Source organism: Geotrypetes seraphini, chromosome 5 (genome assembly GCF_902459505.1).
Source record: "Geotrypetes seraphini chromosome 5, aGeoSer1.1, whole genome shotgun sequence".
Lineage (NCBI taxonomy): Eukaryota > Metazoa > Chordata > Amphibia > Gymnophiona > Dermophiidae > Geotrypetes > Geotrypetes seraphini.
In genome coordinates, this window is record NC_047088.1 from 33,067,534 (window position 1) to 33,093,115 (window position 25,582).

General features: G+C 42.4%; 1 protein-coding gene across 5 annotated transcripts in view; it reads left to right on the top strand.

The window, feature by feature from the left end:
• LOC117360564 (protein CXorf40A-like) overlaps nt 1–25,582 on the top strand; it is a 66,883-nt gene that overhangs the window by 27,888 nt on the left and 13,413 nt on the right. For 2 of the 5 annotated variants that reach the window (XM_033944498.1, XM_033944503.1), the window contains exons 5-6: nt 740–972; nt 15,485–16,275. In XM_033944498.1, coding sequence (XP_033800389.1) covers nt 740–881 — 142 coding nt within the window. In that variant the 3' untranslated portion in view covers nt 882–972; nt 15,485–16,275. Of the gene's footprint in view, nt 1–739; nt 973–15,484; nt 16,276–25,582 lie in introns of those variants that run through there. The other 3 variants (XM_033944501.1, XM_033944499.1, XM_033944500.1) reach the window with 3 other exon arrangements.

Here is a 25,582-nt window from a genome sequence, read left to right on the forward strand (position 1 = left end):
GTTTTGTGATCGTCGTTACAAGATCGGAAGGTTTAGTGAATCTAGCCCTTAGATAGCATAGACAATCGTGCAGCTTCCTGATTTGCCCAGGGAAGCGTGAAAGAATCACTATAAGCATTGTACCTGGAAAAAAATCCCACCATTTCAGAGAAAAAAAAACACCTATTGTGAACGTATTACTCTCTATTTTAGCAATGTTTTATCTGTGAGTAACATTTTAACTGTTTGCACTATCTTGCTGAAGTGTATATTTAAATGGAATTTAAAGTCAGTAATTTGCAAGTATCCAAACAATGAAATGTCAGCAAACAGATGTTAGGGAATAAATGTTTGCTGATCTCCATTCTTACATATTAAAGTGAGTAAATGCAGAAAATCACACTGTTTCAATCTGTAACTTAAATTAAAATCCAATGAAGTAATTCTTATGTGACTCACATCTATGGTGTGAAACAGAAATTGTGCATTACCTTTGTTCTTGTATTGGTTTTGATTTTTCCTGTTTGAGAACTGGTTAGAGAGACTGATTTTTGATTTTGACGTATTTTGCTGAATCCATAGAGGTTGAGCTGTCGAATGAAACTCTTCATGCTGTCTGTTTCAAAAATCCTTAAGGGGCCTCTTCTTTCTAAAATCTCCATCTTAAATAACTCTTCATCAATAACCACACACTCGCCATTGTCGCTCCATCTGATAGACTTGAATTCTTCACTTTCAACTATTTTCCACATCTTTTTAGGAAAGGAGAGACAAAGAAGGCTGTTCTCGCCTACGTCTGCTACACTTCTGCCCTGTCCATTGTGGGGAGGCTTTCTTGGAAGAGCTTGTCCTTCAGGCATCACCCCATAAGAGTTCTCTTCCAAAAACTCCATTGCTGGTGAATCTCCCGCCTCTCTCCGGTCAAACGTTAAAGGAAGAGAGGGAAACAATTTGACTGACTTTTCAGAAACAAAATCTTTCCTTCGCGCAGAGGTTAGTGTTACGGACGTGTTGAGTTTCACCTTAAATTTGTCTTCTTTTTCAGAACTATTGTTGGTATCCATGAATTAAAACTCTGCTCATGGATATTTTAACCCAGAATATAGAGTCTTGTGGACAGGGTTTTAGAGACAAGAAAAATGCTGAGTTAAAATGTAAAGGCTGTGGTGGAATTCTAGAACATTAGTCTAGGGCAGCTTGTGACATAGGGCTGTTTGTTACGGTGTCACAAACTGGGCGAGTCCAGTAGGAGGTGGTTCAGTAGGAAGAGGAAACTCTTTGTTTTTCCACGATAGTGACATGTCTTATAGAAATTATCGAGCATAAACTTTCAGTGGGGGGGACATTATCAATGTCTCATTGCATAAAATGGGACCCTGTATTAAAATAGCCTGATTTATGGGTAAAATAACCTGCCTTGATGGGAGCCCATAGGGATAACTTCCCTCTTAATGTCTTGGTAAATCTGTTTTTCACTTTTATATTTTATAGCCTGCTACACTTGTGTTCGTGTAAAATTGTCATGGGTGTTTATTCTGAATTCCATGGATAGAATAATCCATCAAGTGTAAAGCCCATGTTTAGGTATTGAGTTTTTTGCTTTCCAACAGGAAAATTCAAACCTAAATTTGCATTATAATTGAACCTCTGTTTTTTTTTCTGTATAATAGACACCTAATAAGTGGTTCAGCACTTTATACCATAACTGTTTTTCTTTACTATTTCTAGTGATAAGCAGCAAATTTCTTGGGTGGCTTTATTTATTGTTCGCAATTTTTGACTTGTTTCATTTTTTTAGCATAAAGTCTTGCTGTAAGTTAATGTTTTACCTAAGAAGATTATTCTTTTAGGTACATGCATAATTGTTTACATGTTTTAGAACATAACCCAAAGAACTGAAATCACCAATTTCATAGTAAATCATCAGTGTCTAATTTGTTATCATGTTTCCAGTATCTGCATAGGCATTTTTGTCAATTGTCATGTGTTATATAAAAGTTTAATGTCTATTATATTATGTAGGTTCCATCTATAAATGATAATCATAGGATACCACAAATTTATAAATAAAAGTGTCAGAAAAGTAACAGAGATAGGAAAACACTTATGGGTGTAATCTGCACAGAGTGGCAATTGCAATCCTTACTGGACAGATTGTCTTTATCCACTGTCATTTATTCAGTGGTGTGCGGTGAGGCAGTGGCTTACCCAGGGCGGGGGGTGCGGACCGCCCCGGGTGCCAGCCCTAGAGGGTGCACAGCCGGACAGATCCGGAACCTCCCGCGCTGTTCTAAACAGCACCTGCATCTCAGCGTGGCTGCCGTACTTATTCCGAAGCAAAGTCGGCAACCGCGCTGAAGTGCAGGAAGGTCCCGCAATGACTGCATTTGCCACCTCTGCTCCAGAAGATATAAGTGATGTCGGAGGGGGTGGACCGGCAGCCACAGTCATCGCGGGACTTACCACAACTCCCTGCGTCTGCCGGACCACCCCCTCCAATATCACTTACATCTTCCGGAGCAGAGGCAGCAGAAGCAGTCATCGTGGGAGTTTGCTGGTTTGGAGGGAGAGAGTTGCTTAGAAGGGTGGTGGAGGGAGAGAAAGGGATCAGGGTTGTATGGAAGAGTGGTGGAGGGAGAGAAAGGGGGATCAAGGTGATATGAAAGGGTGGTGGAGGGAGAGAAAGGGGCAAGGTGGTATGGAAGGGTGGTGGAAAGATAGAAAGGGGCAGATGCTGATGGAATTGGTGTGCAGGGAAAGGAGAGAGAGAGACATAAGGGGGAAGGATACTGGATGGAATTGAGTTTGAAGGGAAAGGGGGCAGATGTTCATGGAAGTGGGGGGAAGGGAAAGGGGAGAGAGACATAAGAGGAAGGATACTGGATGGAATTGGGTTGAAGGGAAAGAAAGGGGGCAGATGCTCATGGAAGTGTGGGGGGGGGAAGGGAGAGGAGAGAGTGAAATGCCAGACTATGGGTGTATGGGAGAGGGAAGGGAAGAAGAGAGGAGAGAGATGCCAGACTATTGGAGGAGGGAAGGGAAGAAGATGGATGTCAGACCAATGGGAATGAAGGAAGAGATGGAAGGGGGAGGCATAAAGTTTCTGGAAGGGGAATAGAAGGAGAGAAGTTGCCCTATAGAAGGGGCAGAGAGAGAGAGGGTAGACAGTGGATAAAAGGAAGAGAGTGACAATAAGATGAGGAAAGCAGAAACCAGAGAAGACAAGGTAGAAAAAAAATTATATTTATTCATTTTTTTGCTTTAGGGGAGATGCATCGCTGTTTCTGTGGTGTTCCATTGTATGCAGAGTCCAGCTTCTTTGTGGTTCAATTTAACCTTTGTATACGTATTTCTATTTTATCCCCCCTTTTACAAAACTGGCGCATTTTTTAGTGTCAGCCGTGATGGTAGCAGCTCTGATGTTCAGAATTCTATGAGAGTCTGAGCTGTTACCACCGTGGCTAAAAAACACACTACAGTTTTGTAAAAGGGGGAGGGGTTAGTTTGTGATTACATATTCCATATTAGGCGAAGGTGTTTTCTGCATGTTCAAAAGACATGGTTTTCTGTTAGGATTGACTGTGCAGGACTGATCTGTACTAGTCTGGCTTGTTTAGTTTTACAGTGGGTGTATTGATGTTGTACTGCTCACTGCAGTATATAAGATGCTACCTTTTCCTAGGTATTCTTGTGTGACGTGTGGATTGTTACTAAAAATCATGTTTTTCAACAGATGGGGGGAAGGGTGTCAAAAAATGATGGGTCCTGGGTGTCACATATGCTAGGTACGCCACTGCGGTGAGGGCTTTCAGGGGATACAGTGAATCCCCAGCTCTTTAGTCCTGCTGTTTTGTTTTTTTGTTTAGTTTTTGGTTTGATTTGTTTAGTAGGCAGCCTGCTCAACCAGTCAAACGGAATCAAACATAAGAACATAAGAAGCGCCATCTCCGGATCAGACCTTCGGTCCATCAAGTCCGGTGATCCGCACACGCGGAGGCCCTGCCAGGTATACACCTGGCTTACCCTATAGCCAACCATATCTCTATATGCCTCTCTCAAGGAGATATGCATCTAGTTTGCCCTTGAAGCCTAGGACTGTCGATTCTGCAATAATCTCCCCTGGGAGAGTATTCCAGATGTCAACCACTCTCTGTGTGAAGCAGAACTTCCTGATATTAGTCCTGAACTTGCCCCCCCTTAGCTTCATTTTATGTCCTCTTGTCCGTGTCAAATTGGACAATGTAAATAATCTTCTCTGCTCTATTTTGTCGATTCCTTTCAGTATTTTGAAGGTCTCGATCATATCCCCACGCAGTCTCCTTTTCTCAAGGGAGAACAATCCCAGTGTTTTAAGTCGATCCTCATATTCCAGTTTCTCCATACCCTTCACTAGTTTAGTTGCTCGCCTCTGCACCCTCTCCAGCAGTTTTATATCCTTCTTTAGGTAGGGAGACCAATGTTGGACGCAGTATTCCAAGTGTGGTCTGACCATTGCCCTATAAAGCGGCATTATAACTTTCTCCGATCTACTCGAGATTCCTTTCTTTATCATGCCCAACATTCTATTTGCCTTATTTGCCGCTGCCGCACATTGTGCCGACGGCTTCAGGGTCCTATCTATCAGTACACCCAGATCCCTTTCTTGTTCACTTTTTCCCAGAGTTGCACCTGACATTCTGTACTCGTATTCCTTATTTTTACTGCCTAAATGCATTACCTTGCATTTCTCCACATTGAACTTCATCTGCCATTTCTCCGCCCAGTTTTCTAACCGACACAAATCGCTCTGGAGTTCCTCACTGTCTTCCTGCGATCTGATTTCCCGGCAGAGTTTTGTGTCGTCTGCAAACTTGATGATCTCACTGGATGTTCCGTTTTCCAGGTCATTGATATAAATATTAAAAAGGATCGTCCCAAGTACCGAGCCCTGGGGTACACCACTAGTCACTTTCTCCCAGTCGGAGAACTTCCCATTTATGCCCACTCTCTGCTTCCTATTTTCCAGCCATTTGCCTATCCATCTTTGTATATCTCCCTCTATGCCATGGCTTTGTAGTTTCCTGAGAAGTCTTTCGTGTGGAACTTTGTCAAATGCTTTCTGGAAGTCCAAGTATATTATGTCCACCGGCTTTCCACTATCAATTTGCTTGTTCACGGTCTCAAAGAATTGGAGTAAATTCGTCAAACACGATTTCCCTTTCCTGAATCCATGTTGACTGGGTTTCATCAAGTCGTGTGTGTCCAAGTGCTGAACTATGCTATCCTTGATCAGTGATTCAATCATCTTGCCGGGGACAGATGTAAGACTCACAGGTCTATAGTTGCCCGGTTCTCCTCTCGATCCTTTTTTGAAGATTGGCGTGATGTTCGCTTTCCTCCAGTCGTCTGGTATTTGACCAGTTCTGATTGACAGGTTTGCAAGTTTTTGCAGTAACTCTCCGATTTCAACCTTCAATTCCTTCAAGACTCTAGGGTGAATTTCATCCGGTCCAGGGGATTTGTCACTTTTAAGTTTGTCGATCTGGTAGTATATCTGATCCAAGTTCACTTCAACTGTGGTGAGGCTGTCCTCTATTTCTCCTGTAAACAGTTTCTCCGCTTCAGGTATTGTTGAGGTGTCCTCCTTCGTAAAGACGGACGCAAAGAAGGAATTTAGTTTGTCTGCGATTTGTTTATCTTCCTTGATGTACCCTTTTCTTCCCTTGTCGTCCAGGGGTCCCACTGCCTCTTTTGCAGGTTTTTTCCCTTTCACGTATCTAAAGAAGGGCTTGAAGTTTTTAGCCTCCCGGGCTATTTTTTCCTCATAGTCCTGTTTTGCATCCCTCACCGCCTTGTGACATTTCTTCTGTTCATCTTTATGTTTGTTCCAGGCTTCGGTTGTCTTCGTGCATTTCCATTTTCTGAAAGAGTCCTTCTTTTCTTTTATGGCTTCCTTCACCTGTATGGTAAGCCATGCCGGTTCTCCTTTGCCTTTAGTTCTCCGATCTTTGGAAATCCTCGGAATGTAGAGATCTTGTGCTTCTGCAATAGTATTTTTCAATAGGCACCATGCCTGATCTACTGTTTCAAGTTTGTCCACCATCTTCTCGAGTCGTTTTGTTACCATGGCTCTCATGCAATCGTATTTACCCTTTTTAAAGTTTAAGGTGGTGGTTAAGGTTTTGGTATGTTTCCCTTTCCCGATGTCAAGTTTAAAGTTGATTACATTGTGATCACTCGTTCCCAGTGGAACCATGACTTCTACTTCTGTTATCGGTCCGGTGAGACCATTTAGGACCAAGTCCAAGGTGGCGTCTCCTCTTGTCGGCTCTTTTACCATTTGCTCCAGGAAGCAATCCCCTAGCACCTCCAGGAACTTGGCCTTGGGTTTGGGATTTTATGAACCCCCTGAAGGCCCTAACAGTACTGATCTGAATTTGATTGGCTGAGCAGCTTGTGCCCGTTGCCTATTCAACCAATGAAATTCAGAGCAGTTCTCTCAGGGCCTTTAGGGGTTGGGGCGAATCCCCTGAAGGCCCTGACTGCACACCTGTGAATTATGAGTGGAGGAGTAGCCTAGGGGGTTAGATCAACAGCCTGAGGGAGCCAAGGTTCAAATCCTGCCAATACTTCACGTGACATTGTGCAAGTCACAGCACCCTCCATTCCTTAGATACAACTTAGGGCCCCTTTTAAAACACCACAGTAGCGATTCCCAACCTCAAAGGTGACAAAGCCCATAGAAATTGAATGGGCTTCTTTGCATTTGCCGTGCTGGGAATCGCTATTGTGGCTTTATAAAAGGGGCCCTTAGTTATTTACTCAACCCACAATAAAATAGCACATTTGAGTGCTAGTTTGCTGTAGGATCTTTTAATGTACACTGTACAAAAAATGGACAAAATCCTCTACAAGCAAGTATCAGAAGATGAACATTCAAAGTAGAGTATTACCAAATCCCAATAGCAATTAGGCACTTCTATAATATGATAAATATCATGAATTAATAGAAAAAAATAAAAAAATATATGTAATAATAACTGCACATCCTGGCTGAAAATTTACCAAAAAGAGGGAAACAGACCTCTGATACCCTTCAAATCATATCAAATAACCAAAGCTAATCAATTGAATGGGTTATCCTTATAATAATCAGTCATTTAAAAAACCTCTTTGCACATAATAGAATGGCTGGATATAAACATTTCTAAGAATGAAAAATTGTAGCCTTTAATACCTACAATTCCTGAGTCCTCTTCTGCCCTCTGATCTGCCTCTTCCTCCATGAACTTCTGGTCTTCAGCATATGGACCTTGTGCTCTTTTCAGTAGGCAATATATATATTTCCTTTGTGTCATAGCTGAAGTTCTTCTTCTCTATCTCCAGGGGGAGCTATCTTCAGCTCTCTTCAATGGGCTGAGCTGGAGTTCCTGACAGGTGGTAATGGATTTCCTCACTTCCAACAGCATTGAAAAAAAAATCTACTCCTGGGCAGTCTCCAACAAACCTGAAACTGAACACCACCAAAACCAGCTAGAATCAGAAGAGGGGATGATCAGCTGATGGGTGTCATAAATCCTAGCTGAGGTGAAGAAGGAGGAAGAGAACAGGTGGATTATGTCTTCGGTGTGTTGGTGTCTAGTGCACAGTGTACAGTGCACGACAGGATGCAGGCATTTATAGGCAGCCAGTGAAGAGTGCGGTAGTAGGCAGTGAGGTGGTTGTACATTTTTAAGCTGAAGATCAGCCAGATTGCAGTGTTCGGGATCAACTGGAGTTTGTGCATTTGGGAGGAGGTTAATCCTGTGTAGAGGGAGCTACAATAGTCAAGTTGTATTAGGACTAGCATTTGAACAAGAATTGCAAAGTGGTCGCAGTGGAAGTAAGGTTTGATCAATCTCGGTTGCCTTGAATTGTATGGGTTTTTTTTCCTGAGGTTGGAAAGTTGAGGTTAATGGGAAAGCATGGAGTCAAGCAGGATTCCAAGCACCTTGGAGGTCTTCTCAGCGTTCAGTGTCTCACCAGTGGACTGCGGGTGTTGTCTGTGTGGTGGTGTGTAACCAAAGAAGCTTGGTTTTGGTGGTATTTAGTTTCAAGTTTGTTGGAGACTGCCTAGGAGTAGATTTTTTTTTCAATGCTGTTGGAGATGAGGAAATCTATCACCACAAAGGGTCCCCTGTCAGGAACTCCAGCTCAGCCCATTGAAGAGAGCTAAAGATAGATCCCTCTAGAGATGGAGAAGAGGAGCTTCAGCTGTGACACAAAGGAAAAAAAAAATACATTGCTTACTGAAAAGAGCACAAGGCCCACGTGCTGAAGGTGGTGTAGTTCAGTTCTCATGGATGTTGGAAGGGGGATCCAGGTTCTTGTCGCAATGTATGCGAAGAGGGTGCTGAATGTTTGCTTGTTCACGTACATTGCTACAAGAACCTGGAATGCCCTTCCAACATCCATGAGAACTGAACTCCACCACCTCACCTTCAGGAAATGATTGAAAACATACCTATTCCACAAAGTTCTTTCAATGTAATGTCCCAGCTGACAATGCTACCGCCCTCCACAGCTTAGTATGGCTACTTCCCTTCTGCAACATTGTATCCCTCCTCTTTTTTTTTTTTTTTAATTGTCTTTATTAGCAACTGCAAAGGGACATACAACCAGGATCAAAGTAAGCATAAAACATAACAGGCAGAAAAACAGCACTTGAAAACTATGACAGCAAATGTTGCATATGACAAGAACCCAAGGGGTGGATGCCCATCACAATTGACATGTTGAAATACCAAACCCCCCAATCAACACACACAAACCCCAAGCACTCGGCCTCAGACCACAACAATCAGACAGCAAACACTCCACAATCAGACCTCCATACATCCAAACACCCAAAAGCTCACACACACTAAAGAGGAGGGATGCATTTCATCGGGTGACTGCACTAGTATCCCTCCTCTTTAGTGTGTTGTAACCTTTTCCCTTCTGTAATAGTGTAACCCTCTTCTACGTTTGAGCTGTGGATATTTTCCCATGATACTGCATGGGCCCCTTGTCTTGTAAATTGACTTGAAACCTGTACTGGAAAAGTGTATGGTCAAGAAATCCTGATTAGATTAGACATTCTCCCTTCTCTTCAAGCCTGCCTGGAACCCCACTGCTTTGGGGGTGGGGGTAGATGAGGGACTTCTGCTTCTTGCGGCTTGACTCTTCATGGCACTCGCTCCTAGTTGCCTTCTGCTTTCAGACCCAGTGCCAGCTGGCCCCATGGTTCTTCCTATTTGCCTGCAGTCACAGTCTTACAGGTGCTGATTCTTTCCAGCCACAGTGAGTTTGAATTGGATTTAATAAAATTTGATATACCGCTACATACATCTGTATTTGCTGCCCTGGCAGCTCCCCTTTCAACCACTGCTCTTAGGGTAAGTAAATCTAATATTTATTTTTACACAGGCTACAGTAGATATGCATGAATTAGACCCTTAAAAGCAATTCATTTTTTTATAGCTTAAAGGTGACAGTACTCAGAAAACGGGCCATTCTTCAGGAGTGGGGTAATCATTGAGGGACCCACCCCACAGTAGCCAGGCTCCCCTGCAACCAGCCACAGAATCCATGAAAAGGCAGCAGTGAGTGTACAGGACCTGTGCTCTTTTATTGATAATTGGGGAACATGAGTCAATCTTATCAAGCAATAGAAAAGGTGCCAATATTCGGTATCCCCTCAAAAAAATAAACCAAACCTGTTTAAAACTAAGCTGATTGGCACAGAGTTTGACCTGATGATGAGAGAATAATTATAATCCCGCATACCTAAATCCCCTAGTGCACAAATTAGAACGGGGTAGGGACATTCAAAAAAAATTGGGCACAAAGTTATAGAATAGTGTCATTCTTGTACCCAAATACCTAGAGTTGGGGTGTTGGCATTTATGCCAGGTTTCAGGAGGCGCAAATACTGGCATCCAAATTTTGGGTGCAGGAATGGGGTCTAAGCGCAATTCAACTTGGACCGCCTTTTTATAGAATAGCATTCCACTCCAATTTTTTTCTTCTGAGCCTGGTCCTATGTGTAGAAAATACATTTACTGAAGAATGGGTTTATATATTGCGATCGATGTTCACTTTAAACTACGTAGCTTGGTGGCCATGCACCTTTTAGCAGGAAGTCTGCACAGCTGTTCAGCCCCACTATGCAGCAAGTGGGGTCAGGATCAACACCTGCTGCAGTGGCGGTGGCAAACTGAAACAGACCGGCTGTGAGACCTTCCAATACATACCTGCGACTGCCAGCCCACCCTCTTCGACACCACTGTTTCTTCTGGGGCAAAGCCAGATATGTATGGGAAGGCCCTGCAACTGGTTTGTTTTAGTTTGCCATTACAGCAGCAGTGGTGAGGATGCTAGGGGGGCAAACACTGGTGGATGTGAGGTGGGGAAGAGAGGGGACCGATACTGGTGAAAATGGGGTGATGGCAAACACTGGTGGAATAAGGGTGGGGGAGAGAGAGGGGCAGAAGCTGTTGGAAATGGGATGGGGTGGGGATAGAGGGGCAAGTACTGGTGGATGTGTGGTGGGGGAGAGAGATGGGGCAGACTGGTGGATGTGGGGTGGGTGGGAGAGAGGGGACAAATACTGGTGGAAATAGGGTGATGGCAAACACTGGTGGAAGAAGAGTGGGGAAGAGAGAGGGCAAGTACTGGTGGAAATGGGGTGATGGCAAACACTGGTGGAAGAAGGGTGGGGGAGAGAGAGGGACAGAAGCTGTTGGAAATGGGATGGGGTGGGGAGAGAGGGGGCAAATACTGGTGGATGTGAGGTGGGGGGAGAGAGATGGGGCAGACTCTGGTGGATGTGGAGTGGATGGGAGAGAGGGGACAAATACTGGTGGAAATAGGGTGATGGCAAACATTGGTGAAAGAAGAGTGGGGGAGAGAGGGCAAGTACTGGTGGAAATGGGGTAGGGCAGATGCAGGTGGAAAATTGGTGGGGAGAGAGAGGGGGTAGAGACTAGTAGAGGTGGGGTGGCAGATGCAGGTAGAAAAGGGGTGGGGAGAGAGGGGTATAGGCACTGGTTGAAGTGGGGTGGGAGGAGGGGAGGCAGAAGCTGTTGGAAATGGTTTGGGGTGGAGGAGAGAGGGGTCAGATTTTGTATAGAAGTGAGATGACAGATTCAAGATAGAACAGGGGAGAGAGAGGGCAGATTTTGGGGATGGGGTACGGAGAAGAGGGAGATGATGAAATGGGGGAAGTGAAAGGGGAGATACTGGATGGAAAGTGAGGAGAAAGGGGACAAACATTATATGGAAGGGAAGAGATACAAAGATGAGAGAAATATTGATGGAAGGGGAGATGCTGTATGAAAAAGGGAGGGAGGAATAAGCTATATAGAAGGAGGAAAACAGAAGCCTGGATGGAAGAGGGGAGAGAAGGGGCAGACTGTATAGAAGAGGGATGAAACAGAGGAGGGAGATACTGATGAAAGGGGAGAGAGAGTGTGTAAATGATGGATTGGTAAGAGTGTAGGAGGCAGATGCTGAATGGAAGAGGGGAGAGAAATGAGCAGATATATGGGAGAGACAGAAAGGAGGGAGATAATGGTGGAAAGGGAAAAAAAGGTAAACACTGCCTAGCAGGAGGAGTGAAAGAGGGCAGAGTTAGTGAAAGACTGTGAATAAGGGGAAGTAAAATAGGAGAGCCAGGGTAAGGAAAAGAGATGGAAAGTTGCTGGTAGACCGTAAAAAAGAGGGAACTTGATGATAAGAATGAGTTAAATCTGGACATAGAGGTAGAAAAATAAATTGAAGAAAACTGAAAGGAAAAGGAGGAGAGAAACATCCTGGCAAGAGACTTAAGGTGGAGGAAAGCAAAAACCAGAGAAGTAAAATGGCAAGAAAGCAGAGGAAAAATTTTATAAAATTTTTAATTCAGTAGTATGGTACCCGTGTTTATAAAGGTTAATAAATATAAATAGAAAAAAAAATTAAGATGATATCTTTTCATTGGACTAATTTTAATACATTTTTGATCAACCTCGGGTCAGGACAGCTTACTGGCCTGCCCTTCTCTCTGATGTCATCCGGGGGGGAGGGGAAGTCTTGTGGGCCAGCGGCGTGCAATTGCTGCACGCGCCTGACCCTTCCTTGCCCGGAGTTGTGGCAGGGGGTGATTTAATGGAGCTGTTGGGTGGCGGTGGAGGGGGGCAGACAGGCTTTGGCACGGGTCAGCTTCGGGGGGTGGGTGGGTGGAACAAAGGCTGTAAGGCAGTGATGGGGAGGGGGCACGAACTCGGGACATAGAAGGAAGGGAGGGGACATGAATGTGGGACACAAGGGAGGGAGGAAGGGGGCACTAATTTTGGACAGGAGAGAGGTAGGGAGGGAATAGAAAGGGACAATTGGGCCTGAGTGTGTGAGTGAGAGGGAAAGAAATGGTGCACATGGGGAAAGGAAGAGGAAATTTGGGCATAGAGAGATAGGAGTGAGGTAGAGATGCATGGGGAATAGAAGGATGAGAGGGAGAAATGTTGGATATGGTGGTGGAGAGGGAACAGAAGGATAGATTAAAGGGGATGCAAGGGGGAAGAATGTTGGGCATAGTGATGGAGAGAGAGATGTGGCATGGTATTGGAGAGGGGTGTTGGAAGGAGAAATGGGCAAGAAGCTGGTGGGCAGTGGTGAAAAATGCTGCACATGATCTCTGGAGGATGAGAGAGGAAGAAAAGTTGGACTCCTGGAGGGACAGAGAGAGATGTTGGTTGGGGAATGGAATGAGGTCTGGAGGAGAGGAAGCATGCAGGAAGCAGAAATAAATAAATATTGGATTTACAGTCAGAAGTAGGAAGTGCACTTTCTTCTTCTGACTGTAAATCACCAGAGAACAAAGGTAGGAAAAATGATTTTATTTTCAATTTAGTGATCAAAATGTGTCAGTTTTGAGAATTTATATCTGCTGTCTATATTTTGTTCTATATTTGTCTATTTTTTTCTGTAGTTGTTACTGATTGCATATTTTAAAGTCATCTGCCTTGACCTAAGAACATAAGAAGTTGCCTCCGCTGAGGCAAACCAGAGGTCCATCTTGGCCAGCGATCCACTCCCGCCGCGGCCTATTGCCTGAACAGTGGTCCCAGACTAATTTTGTAAACTTACCTCTAATCCTATCCCTAAACCTACCTCCACTCCTATCTGTACCCCTCAATCCCTTTGTCCTCCAGGTACCTATCCAAACCTTCTTTGAAGACCTCTTTGAAAAAACCCGAATATAAATGAGAATTAACATTTTCTCTGCGTACGGTTTGCTTTGTGGTTTTAAAAAAATTTTGTCAGTAGATCATTTTGACTTGGTCATTTTAAAAGTAGCTCGCAAGCCAAAAAAGAACGGTCACCCCTAGTTTAGACATTTCTGTCTGTGAAATGAATGTTCATGCTGGATGGAGCCAGCACTTGTATATCAGTTTCTAATATATTTTAGTATAAGCTGTATGTCAACAGATCCTGTTCTAAAACACCTGAGAAATGGACATCCTTGCTATAATTCTGCTCCATATTTAAATTTATATACAGTTTCTTTAATAAGTGATTTGGGGCTACCAGGGCAGTCTATCCCTTTGCATAAAGACAGCTGTTCAGGCTTGTCTCTCATATTTACAATTGTGCTTATTATGATGCTATGTTTTCTGAAAGGAGATGACATTATGATGTCATGTCCATGCTACACAATCACTACTGTGATGTTCTTAAACGCTTATACAAATTGTTTCACATGGTCCTGATATTTCACTTTGAAATATTATCCACTAAACAGCAATAGATAAACAGACATTCAGAAGAAGTGGCGAGCGATAGAGAACAGGTGAAAATATTCCAAATGAGGAAAAAAAATGCTTGAGCTATTTTTATTACCCTTATTTGAAAGGGTGATGATTTCTTGTGTATTTAAAAAAAAAAAAAAATTCTGATAGGGGGTGTTACTGGGTTTTGAGATGCAAAGCTTTTCTATACAATGGCTTGCAACTCATATTTTCTATATTTTGAAACCAGTCACGGTAAGATGCTAAGAACATGTTTACTTATGACAATTAATGTAGGGAAAAGCAGTAGTCTAAAAATATTTTTCAAAGGAAGTTCAGTCTGTCAGGATTTGGCCAAACTTGTAAGACTCATTAGTCTGCTTGAGTGTCTGGCACTTTCAAAAGCTCTCGGTGCACCAGATGTGGGTCTGTTTCTGGGAGCGTTTTTTGCCAAGCAGCAGCATAGATTAATCAGAATTTACCCAGTATTTTTGCTTTATACATTTTTATTTGTGTCATTGATTTAATCTGAATATAAAGAGATCTTAAGATGGTGATTGCTCAGTTTAACATTTAATATTTTTAGGTAGTGTCGTGTTGGTGTGTCTGTTTTTCCTCCTTTTTAAGTCAATTGTTTAGCTGAAATCCTTAGTGAAAAGATTTGGTTTTATTTTTGTATAAGTAATGCATGGTAATAGTGTTTACAGTCAGCTGTAGACTGCTTTTTAAAAAGGCTAGTGTGTGCTAGTTCACTGATCTCATGTTTTCCTGCTTCTCTCCTGAAGAGACAGAAAAACAGTGGACACTTTAAAAGCAGCACTGTGTGACTGACCAATAGTCAAGCTACAGGAAACATGTAGCTGACTTGTGCTAGCCACATATAAACTCATTTTATGAATTACTACTGTGTACTACCCAGTTGCACAGTAATAAGATAAAAAAAGTGCCTCTCTGAGTTGTATACAGGTTGTTTTCCTTACAATTTTTAATACATGTACAGTGCATGCTGCTGAAAATTACTGTGAAGCATCTTTTAAAAACTAGTTGACTCTGTAAGAGGTACTGCTCATTGCCATGAGAAAGAGGTGGGCCTGAAGCCTCGGTCAAATCTTCTACTCTGCAAGTAGTTAAGTCAATATTCACAGGAGGGCGTTCCAAACCTTCACACAATTGGAAAAGCTAGTGGCTATGTTTAAGAGTTGTGAATGGAGGGTTCTATGAAGCCCTGGCACGTGGCCCTCCGTCAAGGGCTCTTATTGCAGTGCCTGGCTTGGGTGATTTGAGAGGTAGTGTAAAACAGAGGCCAAGCCATGAGTATGCCCTAGCACATTTATGAGGTGTGAGAGGGAGAGATGGGATCTTCTGGGGGTCCAGGCCCACCCAAAATTGGGTGCCTGGCTACGTCTCTGGTATAAAATCACAGAAAATTTCTTTAAATAGTTTATGAAAGAAGGCTCCAGATTTCATCCTCATTTCCATATGACCTGGAAATTCAAAGGGGTAGAAGGAAATAGCTGAGCCCATAAAAAAGAGAAAAGCCTAGTAACACAGTTTAAATAAGTGATTGTGCTGTACAACTGAATAAAAAAGAAAAATAAAGTAACTTCAGGTTTACTCATACATGTTCACAAATGGCTGGAAAGAGCAAAAATAGTCAAAGTTCAGATTAATTTTTGAGTTGAGTTTGCAGATCGAGTGAATGTTACTTATTTAAATTGTTCTCATTCTCTTTGTTGCAGCTCTAGTCTTTTCAAAAGGTATTGTTTTCCATCATTTAATGAGAATGAAAAGAAAAGCTAGTGTCAAAGGTTTCAAACTAGGTCTGGAGACTGATCCCATTAAGCCAAATAATGAGGGAACACAAAGCACTCAGAAATGTATTGCTACCAGTTGCTGCTGCAGCATTGGAGAAACGGAACTTGCTTCACCATCATTAAATAACAAGCAAAATGTTTTATTTGAAAGGCTTTCAGCTTCTCAGAAAGTGGTTGCCAGTACAAGTCAGTCTGAGCATGTAGTTCCACCAGTAAAAAGAATTCGAGAAAGAAGAAGTGACTGTGATATGAAGAAACATTGGATTGCCTATTTCCATCGACGTGTCTATGATCAACATATCCGAGAAAGCAATCATTGCAGAGAATCAAGTGCTACCTGTTCTGCTTGCCAATACCTGTTTCCTATTCCCTTGTCAGGCTTTTGGCCAATACTCATGTCGCCTATTTGTCAAACAGTGTATTCAGAATCAGAAGTTATGAAGGCCCACAAGTCTAGTTTACTGCCTTTCTGTAATCCCTGGATCTCCATGCCTGTGATGAGAGCACCTTCTGCCTTTTCAGTGTCTGTCTCTTCTCGCCAGAGGAGGACACCTCATCATTATCCTCACCACTGCTCTCGCCATTCTGGAAGCAAGAAATCTTTGAAGCCACAATAATCTTTAGAAAGGTCAAAGATTTTATGGCATACGGTATATTATTTGAAGGCTTAGTCATTTTTGAATGGAATTCCTTTATGGTATATAAAAAATAAAATATCCAAAAAAGTATTTAGTGGGAGGTGTTTTTTTTTTGGTCCTGCTTTTCCAAACAACTAAACATGTTATACATTTTACTAAATAGATGATTCCATTAATCTAATAAAGTCTCAACATTCACCACCAAACACATCTGTATAACTTCCCAGACATTTATATGTCATCTTTCAATTATGTAACTTTGTCTGATGCTCTGATTTTGGGAGCAGGTGGCACTTACTACCTGCACCGACTTTCTTTTTGCGTAAGGTTCTAAGGATCTTACGTCCTATTAGGTATGAAGGCAACCAAATGCTGATCAGCTTGGAAAAGAAATGAGATAAAAGCCACTAATAGAAGAACACTGGGCAGAAAGTTCTAGCATTCTTTATGGTCTCAAAGCTCAGCCGCATATTTGAACTCTGAAAATTGCAAAGTCCTTGTCAAACTTAGGGTCAAGTAGGGCAAGCAACTTGAGAAGGTGGAATGAAAAGGTTTCTGTTTTGTACCAAGTCTAAGGGCTCCTTTTACTAAGGTGCGCTAGCGTTTTTAGCACACGCAGGAAATTACTGCGCGCTACGCTTCTAGAACTAACGCCAGCTCAATGCTGGCGTTAAGGTCTAGCACGCGTGGCAATGTAGCGCACGCTATTCCGTGCGTTAAAGCCCTAACGCGGCTTAGTAAAAGGAGCCCTAAGTCGTATTCATCCACTATTTAATGAGATTTCCAAGAAGAAATTCTGAAGGAGGTAATCATGAAAATTGTGAAGGTCATTCAGTGCTCAAACATGTTCTAAAGTTAATTCAGGTAGAATTAGAGAATGACACGGGGAGCGATCCCCGCGGGGAACCGTGGCGTGGCTGCGGTTTGGCTGCGGGCTATGGAGACTCCATAGCCAAATCGCTGCAGACACGGGGACAAAAGTTTTCACCGCCCACAAAAACGGTGAAAAGATTTGTCCCCGCAGGCAAATGTATCCCCTTCTACATACCGCGATTTACCGGGTTTTCACCGTGTGTTCTGTTCACTTCGGGACGGGTGTCTGATTTTTTACCGGCGGCCATGCTTGTCGGCCATGTGGTCTCCTCCAACTCGTCTCTCTCCACCCGACTTGCACGTTGCCTGACTCCACCCCCGTCAGTATTCTGGCTCCTCATTAGTCAGTTCTTTCCTGCTTAAGAAGGGGACCAATCGCTACTGCCATACATGATATTTAATGGATTGCAGTAGCGATTGGAAATCAGGGGATTTCGGAGCTGAGAGGCAAGCCCAGGATTTTTTTTGGAGTCGCTGCCTGGATTGGAGAGGAGTCACTGCTGCAGACTTGGAGGAGCTGAAATTTCATTGAAAACTTTGGCGCTACAAGTAGAGGTAAGGTGCACACTTTCCTACTACAGGTCTGCCCAGGGTTGGCGGCGGCGGCAGGGGTGGGGGTGGGGGGGGAATTATTTGACCGGTTGGAGACGGGAGTCTGGCTGAGCTGGGAGCTGGTTCTTTTTTTTTTTTTAATCTGAGTGGTATTCTTTGACCGGTTGGAGACGGGAGTCTGGCTGAGCTGGGAGCTGGTTCTTTTTTTTTTTTAATCTGAGTACTAGTGTAGTAGTGTGCTGTGTCCATTCCCATGGGTTACTGAATCCTACTCCTGAACATGTGCTGCAAGAATGGAGGAATCTAGCACATGTTCAGTATGTAACCCATGGGAATACGTTAATAAAGATAAGTATATAAAATCATACCTGTTTGAGGCTTTTATGCATGCTGCGGTGACGGTGACGGGGCAGTGAATGGGATGGCAGTGGCGGTGACGGGGCAGTGAAAGGGGTGACGGTGACGGGGCGGTGAAGGGAACGGCGTTGACGGGGCGGTGCAGACGATGGTGGGACGTGGACGGGGCGGTGACGGGGACAAATTTTTTCCCCGTGTCATTCTCTAGGTAGAATGTTAAAGATATAATATCAGTAATGAAGTATAGATTGAAAAAAATTATTTTTTCTATGAAACTCATCAACTACTAGTAAAGGTAAACGGGCATTTTCAAAAGATGTCCAAGTCAGAACTGTGACATTCTGCTCCTAATGCCCAAAAAAAACCCACCCAACTATCTCACAGCCATTTTTGAACAGGGAACATGGGAATCCTGTTTGAAAATATGTGAGAAGTCCATTTTATTTTTCCTCTAACTCTACTTTTCACTTCTCTATTACCCTCCAGGTACTTTAGTTAGATTGTGAGCCTTCGGGACAGTAAGGGAATTTTCCAAGTACCTTTCTTATTTCTAATCTTAATGTATATTTTCTGTAAACCGCTTAGAACCTAACGGATGTAGCGGTATATAAGAAATAAATTACATTACATTACATTACATTTTGGCACTGAAAACATCCAAAATGAATAACCATTTTTCAAAATGAACCACCCAAAATATGAATGTGAAAAAAGCAGGCATAAAAACGTCTGTCATCATTTATACAAAAATGGCCACACAGACATCCGAGCAGAGGGAGCAGCCTAGTGGCCAGTATAGTGAATTTTAAATCAGGGGACTCGGGTACAAATCCCACCTTAAATCAGTTGTATGTTATTGTGAGCCCTCCAGTAACAGAAAAAAAAATCTATTGCACCCTAAGGTACACCATGACATTACAAACCAAAAAAGAACAAGGAAAAAAACACCCCACATAGAGCAGACCAAAGCAAGAAACAAGTGGGGAATGGGACTGTACACATCAGCCTTGCAAACAATAGACTTTATTAATTGTAATCACAAATAAATACTCAATAAATGTATAAGTACATGAATATAATGACCTTTTTCATTTCCATGCGACACGGTCCGTGTTTCGGCCTCCATTGAGTGTTTATGCTTCCCAGCATTTTACTTTCTTTTTAAGTATCTCACCAGGAGTCCGGAGCTTTTCATTTCAGTGTCACAGTGCCATCTACTGGATGGACACCACAAAAATAGCCATCATGCTTGCTGGTGCCATATAAATTCAGAGTTACAGTGGGAGTTACACCTGGATTCCTTTGTTCCTCAAAATGCTGAGGAATTAGCAAATGGCTTCTCTGAAAAGGTTACTAAACTCAGAAATCAATTAGACTCTATCACTTTTTTTAGTCCCTGGGTCTTAAATTTAGTCCGTATCAGTATCTGAACTTTCCTCGACCTCTGGATCTTCCATTCTGATGGTACCAGTTTCTGATCTATCTGGGTTTAACCTTCCTTCTGCTTAATCTTTAAGGAAGACTGTTGTTTCATTTCGTTCTGGTTCTTCTCCTAATGATCCTATTCTATCATTTCTCATTAAAAGATTTCTTGACAGCCTAATGGGTCCTTTGATGACTATTGTATCAACTAGTCTCCAGTCTGCAACTTTTCCCTCAGCCTAGAAACGCGCTATAGTAGTTCTAGTTCTTAAATCCCCCAAACTTGACCCCTTAGAAGTCAATAACTATTGTCCAATCTCAAATTTATTTTTTCTTTCAAAAATTACAGAGAAAGTAGTTGCTACATATCTGTCTGACTATTTAGACTAAACAGGCTTTTGTTGCTATCATTCGACTGAACATTCTCCACTAGGCTTGGTTAATTACATATGTTCAACTCTTGATGGTAACCGAGATGTTGTTCTCTTTTCCTTAGACGTGTCTGCTGCGTTTGACTTGGTCAATCATGGTATTTTATTTCGCTGTCTGGAAGAACTACATATTACTGACAAGGCTCTTCAATGGTTTAAATTATATTTGACAGATCGTACTTACTCTGTTTCTTCTTTAGGTTCTCTTTCTACTTCATGTTCACTTCAGTCAGGGGTCTATATTAGGGCCTATACTTTTTAACATCTTGGCCCCCTTGACTTCACTCTCTTGGATTTACATTCTTTATCTATGCTAATGATATTCAACTGTTGCATCTCTTTAACATTAGCTGTTCTCAAGATTATTCTCTGATCTCTGATAAACTTGATAAGGTTGCTGACTAGCTATGAATAGATTAAAAATTAACTCAAAAAACATCTATAATGTTGTTCTCCTCTACAAAAAAGTAACCCAAATCACCCTTGTTTCAGCCTGAAGGGTACAACTCTCCAGTATTCAACAACAATCAAAATCCTCAGTGTAGTTATAGACTATACTTTGTCTTTTCATCAGTACATTTCTAGTGTTGTTTCTTCCTCTTTTTAAAAAATTGCGACAGATTTGCTCTGTAAGATCCCTATTGAATCGGGATTCCATTAAGATTCTTTTACATTCTATGATCATATCGCGACTGGATTACTGTAATTCTCTGTTAATCGGACTTCCTCATTATCAACTCCGATGGCTTCAGCTCATTCAAAACATGACCCTCCGTCTGCTTTATCACCGCTCCAAATTTGATCATATAACTACATTACTTAAAACTGAACATATGCTTCCGCATATAGGATTCCCTTCAAATACAACGTTCTTACATTTCAAATCCGATCATCTGGCCTTCCTTTATTTCTGTACAATCATCTGATTCCATATATGCCAACAAGGAATATTCTGACTGGCGGGGAGTCACGAGCGGTGTGCCACAGGGATCGGTGCTGGGGCCGTTACTCTTCAACATATTTATCAATGACCTGGAAAAGGAGGCAAAGTGCGAGGTTATAAAATTTGCAGACGATACCAAACTGTGCGGCAGAGTTAGGTCCAGGGAGGAGTGTGAGGACCTACAAAGGGACCTGGACAACCTGGAAGACTGGGCAAACAAATGGCAAATGCGCTTTAACGTGGAAAAATGCAAGGTCATGCATATAGGGAAAAAGAACCCGTTGTTCAACTACAAATTGGGGGGGGCATTGTTGGGAGACAGCAGTCTTGAGAGAGACTTGGGTGTGCTGGTGGATGCATCACTGAAGTCATCTGCACAGTGCGCAGCAGCCTCGAAAAAAGCCAACAGGATGCTGGGCATCATAAAGAGGGGCATAACAACCAGGACGCGGGAAGTCATCATGCCATTGTATCGAGCGATGGTGCGTCCACATCTGGAATACTGCGTTCAATATTGGTCGCCGTACCTCAAGAAGGACATGGCAGTACTTGAGAGAGTTCAAAGGAGAGCAACGAAACTGGTAAGAGGGCTGGAACACTGCCCATACGCTGAGAGGTTGGAAAGGCTGGGGCTCTTCTCTCTGGAAAAAAGGAGGCTCAGGGGAGATATGATAGAGACCTTCAAGATCATGAGGGGCATAGAGAGGGTGGATAGGGACAGATTCTTCAGGCTGAAGGGGACAACAGGTACGAGGGGGCACTCGGAGAAACTGAAGGGAGATAGGTTCAAAACAAATGCAAGGAAGTTTTTTTTCTCACAAAGGGTCGTGGACACTTGGAATGCGCTACCGGAGGAAGTGATCAGGCAGAGTACGGTACAGGAATTCAAACAGGGATTGGATGGATTTCTGAGGGATAAAGGGATCGTGGGATACTGAGAGAGGTGCTGGGATGTAACACAAGTATAGAAAGCTAATCAGGCAATAAGTATAGAAACCCAATCAGGTCGTGCATGTGCAAGACCGGAGGGTTAGGACTTCGATGGGAAGATAGGACTTCAATGAGAAACCAAGGTGGCAAGGGAGCCCCTTCTGGTGATTCAGACAGGTCGTGACCTGTTTGGGCCGCCGCGGGAGCGGACTGCTGGGCAGGATGGACCTATGGTCTGACCCGGCGGAGGCACTGCTTATGTTCTTATGTTCTTCTCAGCATTTGTTAACTATACCAGCATTTCAGCAAATGTTCCTGGACACTAACTGCGATTCAAGTTTCTCGGTGATGGCCCCGAGCCTTGGAACTCGTTAATGCTTTATCTGAGATCGGAAAAATCCCTTAAAAGTCTTCAAGTCTCATCTGAAAGCTGACTATTTTAGAAAGGCTTTTGATTGTGAATTCCAATAGATGCTTCCTATTCTGGAATAAACAAAACAATTTTTACCCTTTTAACCCTTTGTTTTTCTTTTCCTTTCCCTCACAAATATTGTAACTTATCCCTTCCCTTCCAGTTTGTCTATAGTATTGGTCTTTCCCCCTGTCTAGTTTAGTTCTTATTTTAAACCCACTGATTTTAATGTTGTTAACTGCCTTGATTTGACAACATTGTTAAAAAAAAATGTGGTATATCAAATAAACTAACTGTAACTTCAAAGGAGAGAATGGCATGGGGACAAATTTTTCACCATCCCCCACAGGAACTCAATTTCCCCATCCAGTCCCCACAAGTTTTGTCGCTGTCCCTGCCCCATTCCTGTAAGCTCTGCCTTCACACAAACCTAGAACATTTATGATTTTAAAGTGTTTGAGGCTTGTGCAACTGAGGATGGAGCTTGCAGGAATGGCATGAACAGGAAAAGAATTCACAGGGATGGGACGGGAAAATGAGTTCCCAAGGGGATGGGGAAAAATTTGTCCCCGTGTCATTCTTGTTCAAAGTTCCCTACACTGACATCTATGCTACTCCTTACACTTGTTTGTAGCTCTGACATAATACCTGTCAAAGAGCCAAATATTCACTGTCACTTTCACTTCTTAGGCAGGGGTGGGAGGGGGTCGGTAACCACTGGGAGATTAAGGAAGGGTCATATAACTTCATCCCTCCTGTGGTCAACTGCTCAATCGGGAACCTTTTTGTACCCTGAATGTGACTGAAACAGGTTTAGATTTTTTTTTTTTAAGTCCTCTTTTATGTCTTGGACATTTCTTCCCCTTCTGTTATCACTGAAAGATGTCTTAATTTTGGGCCTGCCCTAGTCCCACCCAAAACTCACCTCCAGCATGCACCCTTGCTCTTTGGATGAATTGCAGTGTAATTTGGATGTTTTCAGCAGATGTATTTTTGGGGCTATTTTAAGTGTCAAAAATTTGTTCTATTGCCTTTCTGTGGTACTACCAAAGCTGTTTAGATATACAGTTTTATATGTAGGTATATTCTCTGTCCCTAGTAGGCTTATAACGCAAAGTTTTGTACCTGGGGCAACTTATGGGACTTGTCCAAGGTCACAAAGAGCTGCAGTGGGAATTGAACCCAGTTCCCCAGGTTTTCAGCCCACTGCATTAGGCTACTTATTCAGCCTGTAAACGCAAATTCAAAAATAAGAAATATAACCTAAATATCAAATGGGCAAATGAAGCAGAGGAGAGAATTTGGGAAGAATATAGCTTGATTTCCCCCTGAATGTTAAAGAGCATGTTTTCATTTTTCTGTTGAGCATCTTTGATTACTTGGCACAAAGAGCTTTTAAACAAGATCTATAGCAAGAAGACACATGAAATGTCAGCCAGCAACCCCTGTTCCACATGATATAACCCAAATGTTTCTCCATATAAGGATCTCTCCTCTATGAAGTCTCATACTGTTTCTTTTTAGTCCCTGCATTTCCACTGCAATAGTAGAGTAGGCAATGGCTCAAATTATCTCCAATTTCACAAATCTTTAAAAGCCTGTTTAGGGAAGCTTTTAATTTGAGGAATTAAATAAATTGGCATTCGGGTGAGTTCAAAGTTAAGAGGAGCTTGCAGAATGAATATATATGCTATAGTGGTAATGAATTCTATATTTTTGTGTTTGTATGAGGATATCATTTTAGACTTTTTTACAGAAAGGGTGGTAGATGAAAGGAATACCCTCCTTGTAGAGGTGGTGGAGACAAAGGCTGTGCCTGAATTCAAGAAAGCGTAGGACAGGCACATGAAATCTCTTAGGGAGAGGAGGAGAGGGTGGATGCTGCGGATAGGCAGACTGGATGGACCATTTAGCTCTATCTGCCATCATGTTTCTATGTTTGTTGTAAACCACTTAGTATAAGCTGTATAAATAAATAAATATTGTACCCGAATGTAACTTCCTGTGTCGGATCCAACATTCTTTCCCGTCATCATTTGTTGAGGCCTCACCTTGCCCATAGGGAGTGGAACAGGATGGGCAATCGGTGCCTTGACCCGATCAACATGTTGCCCAACATGGCATCAGCAGCTAGAGAACCTTTTGAAAGTTTAATATGTTGTGCCTGTCTAACCAAAAAGGTGTTTTGCTGACCCTGATTCTGCCTATGAGCTACGCACACTCTGCAGGGATTAAATTCCAGTAATGCTTCTTGCTTCACATAGTAAATTAAAAGGAGAGTGCAAGACAGTAAAAGATAATGAAAGCTAACCTGGTGTACAGATGCCGACTTTATGATGCATTTTGCTGATGATGTTGAATTTTCCACAAGGTTCAGTAAAATGTTTTAAGAATTCCACATCCACATGTTTGGTATCTTTCAGTTCTAAGAGCTTAAATGATGGAGCTGCTCAAGAAACCACAAAGTTGATTTTAGCATAGAAAGACAGTACAGCTCTTATTGTCAGGAGCATAAATTTGCCAGGAAGATTTGTCATAAATTTTGCACAGGTAAGTAATACAGTAAAGTCCCGAGTCATCATTTTTTCTTAAATGAAATAGGATGTGAAGATAGTTATTAAGTGAATGTCAAAAAAACATGATTTTCTAGCAGTCTGTGAAAATTTCTTTAAGTACTAGCTTGTAAAATACAAGCATGACATTGGGGAAAATAGGAAATAATATACAGGGTGTCCACAAAGTCTCTTTACAATTGATGACACTATGCTACAGAGGAAAGGGAAAAAAGAAGGTACCAAGCCTTGAAGCAAACAAAATCCAAACAATAAGAGGCACTGGAGATGTCAAATCCAACGTGTCGGCATCTCTGCAACCAAATTTGGTTGCAGAGACGCTGACACGTTTAAAATTGTCCCCTGAGGAAGGTGATGGTTTCGCCAAAACTCGGATCCTAGTCGGGATTCTGCCTTCGGGCATTTTGTTGTTTTTTTTTATCTTTGATATGAACTGCTAATAAAGGATCTCTGACCACCTAGTTGGATTTGACATCTCCAGTGCCTCTTATTGTTTGGGCTATGCTACAGAGAACATGGCACTGTCTTGATGTGCTTCGTGCAACTAATGGTGCCCATATAGAGGTGTATTAAATGAGGCAAAAAAGAACCCCTTCATTTTGTAACCATTTCCACAGATTTGTCTATTCATTTGGTTTTTTTTAAATAAAATCTTGAAATTGTAAAGAGACTTTGTGGACACCTTGTATATAATGACAGATAGTAGAATATTTTCTGTATTAAATACTACAAGAAACCAATTTATTTTCTGAATTAATCTGAGGACATTGCAGCCACAATCATCCTGTGATGTCTTACCACAGATCCCATTTTATACAATTGGATTTTCCTATTTAAAGATTCGGTCCAGTGAAATGGTGTAGACCAAATCCCTTCTGGCTCCGGAATAATC